General features: G+C 40.1%; 1 protein-coding gene across 2 annotated transcripts in view; it reads left to right on the forward strand.

The window, feature by feature from the left end:
• Nucleotides 1-12,251, forward strand: part of GRIN2B (glutamate ionotropic receptor NMDA type subunit 2B) — a 413,432-nt gene that overhangs the window by 115,191 nt on the left and 285,990 nt on the right. For both annotated transcript variants that reach the window (XM_084877899.1, XM_084877900.1), the window contains exon 4: nucleotides 1,846-2,274. In XM_084877899.1, coding sequence (XP_084734025.1) covers nucleotides 1,864-2,274 — 411 coding nt within the window. In that variant the 5' untranslated portion in view covers nucleotides 1,846-1,863. The remainder of the gene's footprint in view (nucleotides 1-1,845; nucleotides 2,275-12,251) is intronic.

The following is a 12,251-nucleotide window of genomic DNA, read 5'->3' on the forward strand; positions in this document are numbered from 1 at the left end:
TTGGTAGCTAAACTCTCAAAGTTTATAGATCCCAAATATATTAATGGTTTTTTTTTTCTTCAAACAAGCAGGTGATATTAGGTGGCATTTTCACCCTTGATTATTCTCTCTCTCTCTCTCTCTCTCTCTCTCTCTCTCTCTCTCTCTCTGGAGAAAAATGAGAATTGCTGATTCTGGTTTTGGGTGCAGTTTGTAGAATATTTCTTTGGTGTATAAAAATGCTAAGTTTATATTGGCATGCTGGCATTTATTGACCTTGGGAACATTACATAACTCTTTTAAGCTTCAGTTTCTCCATTTGAAAAATGGGGATAAAATGACTAATTTATAGAGTTTCAATGAGGACCAAAGACACTCCATAGGAGGAAATGCCTAACACAGTACACAGCACATAATAGAGGTACAATAAATTATTATTTAAAACAAAGCAGAACAACTGAAGCAGGGCCAGTTCTACTTAAATAAAAGGAGCTGTTGGGAAACAGTGAGGGATAGGAAGAGAAATCACAGAGCTCTATATAGAACCATGTCCTCAGCCTTGTGCACAGTGTCAGATTTAGGGGCATGGAGAGAAGTTAAAAAGTAGGAGTTTGTTGTAGGTAAAAGGTGGTGTATTGTATGAAACATGGGAAGTGATTTCAGAGAAGTCACTGCTATAGGATGCCTGAAAAAAATTTCAAAAGTGTCCCTAACATGCCCTGAGCCTGATGCTTCAGTTGGTTGGAATGTTGTCCCATACATCAAAAGGTTGGGTGTTCAATTTCTGGTCAAGGTTCAACATGATGAATATGGGAGGCAACTGATCATTATTTTTCTCTCTCTTTCTCCCTTCCCTTCCTCTCTTTCTAAAATATACTCCCCTCCCGCATATCCTTGGGTGAAGAAAAAAATAGTGGCTCTAACATTATAGTAGTTATCAGTAGTATTTGTTGAAACCATCATACTTTGATGCATGAACAAATCAAAATAAGATGACTCTTTGTGGTAATGGGTGATTTGAGAAGCAGTGTGATGTAATACAATGAAATACAAATTGACCTAAAAGTCAAAAGATCTGGATTCATATTTGTTTCATGGAAGTGATTCATGGTTTTGGATTTCTGAGCTTCTTTGAGCCTTAGCATCTATAAAATGGGGGTAATAGTACCTTTCTTATTTTCCTCCCACTGGTTTATTATAAGGATCAATTGAGATTTTTAAAAGTACTGCCTACATATTGGCTGTTTTTTAAATTTTATTATTATTTAGTATTAAGAGCCAAATACTATAAAAAGGCAGCTGAAGAATTTTAAGGCTCTTGTCCTCTTTGAAGTGAACATGAAGTAAAGGCAGCAAGAATATGGGGCTTATGTATCTCTAGCTCTCTATATCTAGCTTATCCAGACCATGTTTTGCTGCTAGCCTCTGCTAAGCCCATTTTACTGTTCCCTTTGCCTGGCCTACACCATCCCCTCAGCCCAAGAGCAGTTCAAGGATGAATTGTGATAGGAGTGCCAAGGATCATGCAGCAACAGCAAGACCCCCCTCTTGGAGACTCCTGCGTTTGTGCACTTGGCATTACTTCCTGGACCACTTGCATCCCCGTTGCCTCATTTGTCTCTGTCTGTTTGCTGCTAATGGCTCTAGCAATAGCATCTTTTATTTTCTTGCTCAAGGATGTCTGATGCTTTTGAAAGCTTTTTTCTCTCACACTGCTGAGAAAACACAAGATTTTAAGAGACTAGACTAAAAGACAGAAGTAGGGTTTGATGACCAGCAAAGGACTTCAACTTGCAGTATCCAGCCTTCAAAGACAGGTTCTGTAGTGTGGGTTGTGATGTAACCACTCTGTCTTTGCGTTTTCAGGGAGTCGACGAGTTGAAGATGAAGCCCAGAGCAGAGTGCTGTTCTCCCAAGTTCTGGTTGGTGTTGGCTGTCCTGGCTGTGTCAGGCAGCAGAGCTCGTTCTCAGAAGAGCGCCCCCAGCATTGGCATCGCTGTCATCCTTGTGGGCACTTCAGACGAGGTGGCCATCAAGGATGCCCACGAGAAAGATGACTTCCATCATCTCTCTGTGGTGCCCCGTGTGGAGCTAGTAGCCATGAATGAGACCGATCCAAAGAGCATCATCACCCGTATCTGTGACCTCATGTCGGACCGGAAGATCCAGGGGGTGGTGTTTGCTGACGACACTGACCAGGAAGCCATTGCCCAGATCCTTGACTTCATTTCAGCCCAGACTCTCACCCCCATCCTGGGCATCCACGGGGGATCCTCTATGATCATGGCAGACAAGGTAAAAGCAGGCTGCAGGGAGAAGTGTCTGGTTGGTTTGAATCAAGAACTAAATGATCCATTTGTTTTGATGCAAAACTGAATTATGAAAGATGGAAGGTTGTTAACCAGAATGCACTGAGTGGATAGGCCAAGGATTAGTTTAATCACTTGGAGATGAAAGGGAGGGAAAGATGATGTCATATAGTTATGCACAGAATTTTACACAGCTTTGTGTGTCCATTTCTTTGTAAATAGATTCCCTGAAATGACTAAAAGATAGAGAAGCTTGTAGCTCTGTGATCCATTTTCTTCAAATACGCGTATGAGTAGCTCCTTCAAAATTTTGTTTTTTAAATTATTTTTTAAAAATATTCACCTGAGGATGTTTTTTTACCTTTGATTTTTAGAAAGAGTGGAAGAGAGGGGGAAAGACAGAGGGAAATATCAATGTGAGAGAAATGCATCAATTGCGCCCTGACCTGGGCCTAGGCAGGGGAGGAGCCTGCAACTGAAGTATGTGCCCTTTACCAGAATTAAACCCAGGACCCTTGCGTCTGCAGGCTGACACTATTTATGAGCCAAACCAGCTAGGGTGCTCCTTCAAAATTTTAAGGTGTGCTCTATTCTTCCTTCATAATACATACTGTTTACCCATATCAGTTTCACGAATATGCAACAAAAACTCCTTTGAGGTGGGTAATATTTCTCCTTGAGTATACAAATATCACAGAGAAGTACTTTTTGCTAAGGTGTCCATGCTCATCACACATCAGTCTATGTATTTGAGTGTATTTTAATCCATAGAATCAGTAGCAGCTTCATTTCCTCATGCTTACACTTGAAGGCAATGGTCTGTAACCTTGTTTGCACATTGGAATAGTCTAAGTAGCCTTAAACACTACCAAAGCTTGGTTCTGCCCCCAAAGATTCTGATTATTGGCCTAGGATACTGAGGTTTAGGATTTTTAAAAGCTCCCCTGATGATTCTAGTTTGCAATTAAGGTTGAGGACCACTGCTTTTAGGCCTCAAATGTATCCTAGTTACATTAATATTGGATTGTCATATGAATAGATGCTTATTCTCTAACCACAGAAAGTTTTGTTGTGGTTATATTTTGTTTTTACATTTTAAACTTAGTTATTTTTTCCTTGCTTGATTGCAGGTACAGCACTTCTCAATACATATTGTCCTTCATAGTTATTTCTATCTCAGATGGATTCATTTCACAAGTACAATACTTTTTTTCACTTTGGGTTTTTAAAATTGTTTCACCTTTTTGTTGTCATTTTATACTTCTTAAAAATCACTTTAAAAACTGCCATTAGTTTTTCACTTAAAAGACCTGCTGTAGGGTTAATGATATTTGCAAATACCTCAGAACCTAGCACAGACAGGACAAGCATGCTCCTTGGCCAGTTGAGACCCATTACAGTGCAGGGCTTACCAGAGAAAAGTAACCTTGCCTGATCACTATTGCCATCTGTTGGCAGCAGGCAGAGATAATGAAGTGGAGGAAGTTCGGTAATATTTGAGAAAGAGATTGAAAGGGAAAGATGTTAGAATAAAATGCTGGCAAGAGAAGTCCTTGCTAAGAGAATGGAGATAAACTTAAGCAGAATGGAAAATATATACTGACTATGGCAAAACCTATTGAGTGTTTTGTTAACATTTTCCTAAGCAGGTTATATTTTAGCAGCAGTATTTCGTCTTCTTTTTTTAATTAGATCTTTATTGTGAAAGTATTACATATGTAATAAACTATTAGCAGTGGCATTTTGAAGGTATAATGTGGCCGAGCTAAAATTTTGAAACAAATAAGTGCCCATTTATTTTGAGAGCAAGAAGGTAAAAATTATTTTTTTTTCTTATATTGGCTATTGCGCAACCTATGCTATTTTAGGTTCATCCCACCTCACCCCCAGCCCTAGTAAAAGTGGTGATTGGTTGCTTCTCTGTTGTGTCTCTTACAAATGCTTAATAATAATATGATAATATGAACTAAAATGCAGATCATGTGGACACACTGGGCTCTTTTTGTCCACTGATGTATCCTGGGTGCTTTAGAGTGCTGGGCACATAGTGGTTTGCATGCATTGTTTTATTTAATACTAGAGGCCCGATGCACGAAGATTTGTGCAAGAATGTGCCTTCCTTCTCTGGCTGCCAGCATCACCTTTGCTCTGGCCCAGAGCTGCCTTTTCGACTTCCCATGCTGTCCAGAGGACTGGAGCGGTTGGGGCACTGTGGAACACCTGCATCCCGCCATGCCCCTGGCGGCTCTGCACCTGTGTATGCAAATTAACCTGCCCTCTTTGTTGGGTTAATTTTCATACTCACTCCTGATTGACTGGTGGGTGTCATGAAGGTATGGTCAATTTGCATCTTACTCTTTTATTAGTGTAGACTCTTATAACCCAGTGAGATAAATGGTATTATTTATCTCCATTTGACATGTGGGGGAACTGAGGCTCAGAAAGGTTACTTAACATATTCAGAATGACTTAGCCAGTAACTGGCAGCCAGGACTATAACGTTGGTTGCTGGCTCCATGTGTTCCATCTCCTTTCAAGAAAATGGAGAGGCTGGTTAGCATCTCACATAACTTCATATTCTTTACTTTCTCCTCTGTGGTAACATTATCTGCCTATATGCAATTCACCCCTTGATTCATAATGGCAATAGTGGAATCTACTAGAGGAGAAAATGAGTGAGAATGTGACTAGCACTTAAGGGTAGCACACTTCCATTGTGGGCACATTGGTTACCCCTTCTAGGGGGAAGGGAGATTGAGGCCAGTGAGGTGGATTCTCCTAGGTCACTGTAGTGAGATCCTCCTCTTATCTCTTTCCCCTGAGCCCTCCCACCATTGCAAACAACCCAAGTAGCCTGCCTTATCTTTTTCTCCATTATAAAAGGGAGATAGGCAATGATTTTTAGGCAGTTTCCTAAAAGAGCCTAATTAATGTCTGATTTTTTACCTAAAAAGAAGAGTTTCTGAAAAATAGGTAGGAAGAGGAAAATGAAGAAGGGAGAAGGTCCTGATAGCATGGAAGCCAGAAAGCTGATGGCTTAGTCACAAGGGGTCAGATGCTTGATGGCATAGCTGGTAGCTACAGAGAAGGGCACAGCAGGAACCCCCGGCCCGAGAAAGCAGTGGGTCCATGATTCCAGGGAGCTATGCAGAGGAACGTTCTCAGGCTTAAATGATTTGCACGAAGGTAATAAAAAGAATCTTCCAGATTTCAGAGAAATAAGATTTTGGGTCAAGTTTCAAAAATGAAACACCTCAAATTCTAAGGTTAGTTTTTAAAAATAGAAGTTTATTTTTAAGTACCGTGACCACATTCCACAAACATAGAATGAGGACACAGAGTTCCACGATTATGAATCAACTATGATGCAACAGGACAAAACATTTGAAAGTGGAACTGTTGCAGAAATTCTGAGAAACACAATTCACTTTAAGGTATAGTTGCCATCCAAAAGATGAGAAATTAGACTTCCATTTTGCTTCCCCCTTCTAGAAGATAGGTAATTGCCTCTCTACTTTCTGTTGTTGTTAATCCTTACCAGCAGATAGTTTTCATTGCTTTTCAGAGAGAGTGAAAAAGAGGGAGGGGGAAAAGAGACAGAAAAGAGAGAGAGAAACATGTGTGAGAGAGACATTAATTGGTTTCCTCACACATGCACTCTGATAGGGCTGGGCACCTGCAACCAAGGTGTGTGCCCTTGAATAGCAGTGGTACCTGTGACCCTTCAGTGTGTGGGTCGGCACTCTAAGTGCTGAGTCACACTGGCTAAGGCTTACTTCTACATTTTAACTTAGCTTTTGTTTGTTTGTTTGTTTGTTTGTCTGAGGTAGAATGCACTTATTAAGTTTCCTTGTGGAAGATTGCATTACAGGGATGAAGTCCTTGATTCAAGAGATTGGTGATGGAAGAAAGACAGCATGATTATAAAGCTTTTTGACAAAAATAGTGAGACACAGGTTCAGTAACTGGTCAAATGGCAGGTGCTCACTTTTTTTGTATATGTTGATGAATCAGTACAAACATTAATTAGTGCTCTGCTTTCCCAGTGAGGAAGTGCACCTTCTACCTTGGCCAAAAGAAGCATGGGAACTAGAGAGTAGAGCTGTTCAAAGAACAGAATTTGGAATCAGTGGGTTTCAACCATACTTCCTAGATGTGGGGATCTGGACTATTCACCAATCACTGTAAATGGTTTCCTTGCCTGTATAATGGGGATAATAACATATTTATCATAGGGTTTGTGAAGATTAAATTAGATAATACATAGAAAATGCATAGTAAATGCTTCACTAAGTATCCAGCATAACATTCAGCAGGCTAAGCTGATGGTTGTATGGAGCAGTTTGAAGAAAGGGAATTGAAAATAATGGGAATTAAACAGAATCACAGCCAACTATAGAGACATTTCTGAACTGGAGATCAACTATCTATCTCCTACAAGAGCTGTGAAGTATGGGTGGGAGCTGTGGCCTGCCTTGCCAGGGCAGCTGAAGCTCATCAGTGATACAGCCACACGGGCATGTTTGGTTAGAGACAAGCTCTAAGAAAGAATGAATGCTGGTGCTTGTAACAGAAAGACAGCTTACAATAGTAACAGAGACGATTTAAAAATGAATGAGGTTATTTTTGACAGTTCCTCACCTGAATATAGGGGGTCTGTTTAATTTTTCTTGTTATAATTGTTTTCATTCTCCCTGAGATTCTGGACTTAGGATGCCCATCTGAATCCAAATAACAAACTAAAGCTGGATGTATTTCCATTTCTTTCCAGGAGGTTCCTTGCTGACTAGGTGAAGCTTTTCTTGGGTTTTCATATTTTAGCATAGAGAGATTAAATAACTAATCTGGGATATAATAACTAACTATATTATTAGTTCTGAGTTTTAGATTCTAATTTCATGAGCTTTGGAAATTTAGGTAAACAAAGCACTTAAGCTACATGATACTCAGTTTACAGTTTATTAGATTTAAATTTTGTTTTCTGCTCTACCCAATTCACAAGATTTTGAAGAGAAAATGAAATAAAATATGTGAAAAATTATGGAGAAACACTGTTCAAACATATACTTTCAATGAGAGAAATAAGGAATGGGGATGGAGAAAGGTTGGCCTATTGACCTTTCTTTGTTACTGGCATTAGGACCAATGAAAATTGCTTGGGCAGGAACTGGGCAGGAAAACAGAAAGTGGAAGGTACAGTGGAATTGGACAACAGGATCTAAGAACCATTCTTTAAAGAGGGCCTGGGGGTTGGGGTGGGGGTGAGAGAGGGCTGGAAAAGTTTAAGGGGAGAGGGGGGAAAGGAAGACCTATGTAATATTTTCAACAATAAAGATTAAAAGAAAAGCTGAAACCAGTTTGGCTCAGTGGATAGAGCGTCAGCCTGCGGACTGAAAGTTCCCGGGTTCGATTCTGGTCAAGGGCATGTACCTTGGTTGTGGGCACATCTCCAGTAGGGGGTGTGCAAGAGGCAGCTGAATTGATGTTTCTCTCTCATCGATGTTTCTAACTCTCTATCCCTCTCTCTTCCTCTCTGTAAAAAAATCAATAAAATATATTTAAAAAAAAAAAACAAACCCTGCAAGAATGGGAGAGGAAAAGGTATGCTGAGTAAGAGTCAGGGCCTGGAAATAGATGGATTTAGTACAGTAGCTAAAATACGCACCAGACTCCAAACCTTGTTCCTCATTGATGGACATGTTAAAATAATCTTACTCTGGAATCTATTGCTGTTTCTCACTTGCTTGATTGAGGCTTGCTGCTTTGAATAGCACTGTGCAGAGAGCCACATTTTGGAATCCAACTGACCCCATCTTTTCCTGATCTCCCCACCTCTCTATCTCACCACCCTTCAACTAGCACACCAAGTGGTAAAGTATTTGGAGAGAGTAGATGAGCTATCAGTAGTATGTGACACTGTAAATAGTAAATAGTCTCTGGCCTTCCCATTGCTCAGGTGGGTTTCCATATCCAAAATAATCTTGAAACCAAGAGACCTGTTCTACTCATACAATACTCTGTGCCTCTTGGCCAATTTTGGTGTTTTTAGTTTTATCATGCTTTTAGTTGTTTATCAGATGGTATTTTCTGGGACAGAGCAAACTGTGGTGTTTGGGAATTTCTTGGATGAAGAGGATTAAGTCATAGAGGTGGGAAAGGCAAGAGGATAAAGAAGCTAATAAACTATGCCAACTTGAAACACTTATTCTCAAATTGTGCCAGGCATGATGTTAACGACCATTTTAATTCTTAAGCAGTGCTGTGAGGTAAGTAGTTATTATTTCTTTGGTTGATGGGGAAACTAAATCAGAGAGTTTATGTACTTGGCCAAAGTCACATAGCTAGAGATAGAGAGGAACTAGAATCTGATTCCAGGGATCTTTGACCTTAAAAAACTTTTTTGGTTGACTCTTCAATGTCCCAGTCCACACCCTGTGGCAATCAGAAAAAGCTAGGATAGAATGGCCTTCCTGGAGGTCTGGTACTCTTCACCCATTGTCCCTACTTCCCTGAACTATACTTTGGGGGAAGATGGGTGGGTAGTTCTCTCTAACAGGCTGTCAACATTGCAGTGATATCTAAATTTCAGCCTTTCCACCTGCTTCTGTGGAATGTGTTTCTCCCTGGCCAACATATCCTTTTTTTTTTTTAAAAAAAAATTGCATCCAGGGTTTGCTTTCAAGAGACTGGCTACTTGAAGTTCAGGTACATTTTTAATGCTTAAAAAAACTAAGGCCTCAGAAATTGCTTTAGGCATTGGTAGAAATAAGGATGCTTGGTGCTAGAAAGTAACACATGAGCCGTCACTTCTCATGCATCCCCCAGGAAGGTAAAAAGGAAGGTTGTGGCACATTGCGAAGAATAGGCAGCCCTTGAAGCCAATAGGCTTGAGCTACATGCATTCCCAGCCATGTGACCTTAGTTGTGCTTTTAAACCATTTAGCCTCAAATTACTCATTTGTAAAATGGGGACAAAATAACACTTGGTTTGTAGTGAACCTTATGAAACACTGTCTCCAGAGCTTAGTAAACAGTAGGCCCTCAGTACACACTATCTTGTATTTTCATATACCAGACCTTATGTAAATCACTGAGGAAAATGGGATCCTAATGTTTTCCTGTTGACTGAAAGACAAGAGTTTGTGATGATAAAACCCACATATTAGGCCTGATGAATGAATAGTGGCTCAGTGGGTTCCACATCTATGGTGATGCAATTACTGATGGTCACATGATTAGGACTTATGGAGGTTATCAAAGCAGAGACATACAGTGATTTCAATAAATGGACACACATAAGATATAAGCAATGAAGACAAGTCAAAAGGATTAGCGAAGGAAGCATAGCAAAGTAAAATAATGTCTGAATTCAGGATCACTTATAGATTTGGAAGTGCTGATATATAAGAAAAAGTGAACTATTAAATGAGAGAGATATGAAGGTATTAAGTAAGAAGTGGTACTATATTATAGGCACAGGAAAGCAGTTAATTTGTTAAATGTTATCAGATAATTTTTAATTGATGACACTGATGTTTCTGAAAAACTCGTTGGATTATGATTTCTATACCATGAGTATATTTTTATTCTCCTTTCTGAGACTTCTGTGATTCTTTTACCTTATTTATAGATATTAGATCTATAATTTATTCAAAATTATATTTTGACTAGAGTCCCAGTGCATGAAATTCATGCATGGTGGGGGTGTGTGTGTCCCTCAGCCTAGCCTGCACCCTTTCCAATTTGAGACCCCTTGAGGGATGTCCAATTGCCTATTTAGGTGCAATCCTGGTGGGCAATCTGACATCCCTCTCACAATCAGGACTGCTGGCTCCCAACTGCTCACCTGCCTGACTGCCTGATTGCCCCTAACTGCTTCTGCCTGCCAGCTTGATAACCCCCTAACCACTCCCCTGCCAGCCTGATCGATGCCTAACTGCTCCCCTGCCAGCCCAATTATCCCTAATCACCCTCCCCTGCTGGCCTGGTCACCCCCAACTGCCCTCCCCAGCTGGCTTGGTCACCCCCAACTGCCCTCCCCTGCAGGCCTGGTCCCCCCCAACTGCCCTCCCCTGCTAGCCATCTTGTGATGGCCATCTTGTGTCCACATGGGGGCAGCCATCTTTGACCACATGGGGGCAGCTATCTTGCATATTACCCTTTTATTAGATAGGATTTTATGGTTTAGAATAAAATATTAGATATTGTTATTTTATTGAAAATTATATTTTTATTTTGTGATAGACTAAAAGTATGGCATCACAATTATATTTGAACACAGTGGTGCATATATTCTTTTGAATTAGTGTTTTGAGGTTTTGGATAAGTTCCCAGAAGTGGAATTAATCACTGGGTCATAAGACAGTTCCATTTTTAATATTTTGAGGTAATTTCATACTTTTTTTCATAGTGGCTGCACCAATCTGTATTTCCTATGTTCATTGTAACATTATTTACAGTAGCCAAGATTTGGAAGCAGCCCAAATGTCCATCAGTAGATAAGTAGATAAAAAAGCTGTGGTGCATTTGTAAAAAAGAAAGAAATTTTATCCTTTGTGACAGCATGGGTGGACCTGGAGAACATTATGCTAAGTGAAATATGCAAGTCAGAGAAAGATAGTGCCATATGATTTCACTCAGATGTGGAATCTAATGAACAAAATGAACTAACAAGCAAAATAGTGACAGACTCTTAGATAGAGCAGGCTGACAGCTGTTGTGGGGAGAGGAGCTAGGTGAGCGGGGTAGAGGGATTGAGCAAAGAAGAAAAAATAGAGAAAAACTCATGGACACAGACAACATTTGATTGCCAGAGGCAGAGGGGGTGAAGGGAGGTGGAAGAGGGTATAGAGGGGATAGATGGTGATGGAAGGAAACGGGACTTGAAGTGGTGAACACACAATACAGTGCACAGATGATATGTTATAAAATTGTGCACCTGAAACTTGTATAATTTTTTAAACCAGTGTCACTCCATAAATTTGATTGAGAGGAAACAAATAAAATCTCAAAAATATATTTGATTCTAAGGATCCAGCTTGCATGAGAGTAATATTGAAGCCAATTTTTATTTCATTTTTTGAGGACAAAAATAGTTTATTGATGTTGTTCTGCTTTACAGGGACAAAGAATACCCAAATTATCATGGGTCATTATACGGTTACAATGAGAAAGGGAACTAACATTGATTGATCATTTATTTTTGTCAAGCTCTGAGCTAGTCATCTTACATGAGCTTACATGTGTTATTTCATTTAATTTTTTCATTGAATTTATGAGGCATGTATTTTGCCTCCATTTTGCGGGTGAGGAAATTGTAGATCAGAGAGGTTAACTATTTTGTCCAAGACCTTTAGGTAGTGATTCACTCATAGTGCCTGGTGCTTATTGATATCTCAGAACAAGGTGCATGGAGATGAAGACCCTTGGGGTGGTTCAGTGATACAGTGATGTCTGGGGTTCTCTTGGCATTTTTGTCATGATTGCAAGGTGTCTGCCCTAGCTCTAGGTATCTTGTCAAAACTCAAAGAAGGACACACCTGGGGCTGGGTATTATATCAAGAAAAGTTTTCCCCATATCTTTGATTGTATGAGCCCAGTGTTAGGTGCTCAACCCTGGGGAGAGCTTTCTGGTTGAGGCAGAAAGTGGGCAAGGGTTGGGAACAATGGTTAGTCAGCAGTGTCTCTCAAAGGAAGTAAGTGGTAGCTTGGAAATTCAATCATCATTCGTGTGATTCTAAATCCCAAATATCTCTCATCTCTCATTTGTTCTGCTTCACACCCAAACCCTGCTTTTGTGCCCTTGGCCCAGTCTCCTCATGGGTCCTCCAGAACTAGGACCTTGATTCATTTTTTTCCCTCCTTAATTATCAGTTTGTCCTCCCTGCTGGCATCTTCTTTCTAGCTTAGTGGTCCACAGGAGATATTTGGAATGTATTGGGGAAGGTTGTTTTTTTATGTCAT

The sequence above is a fragment of the Pipistrellus hanaki genome, assembly GCF_964339955.1.
Source record: "Pipistrellus hanaki genome assembly, chromosome: 3".
NCBI lineage: Eukaryota > Metazoa > Chordata > Mammalia > Chiroptera > Vespertilionidae > Pipistrellus > Pipistrellus hanaki.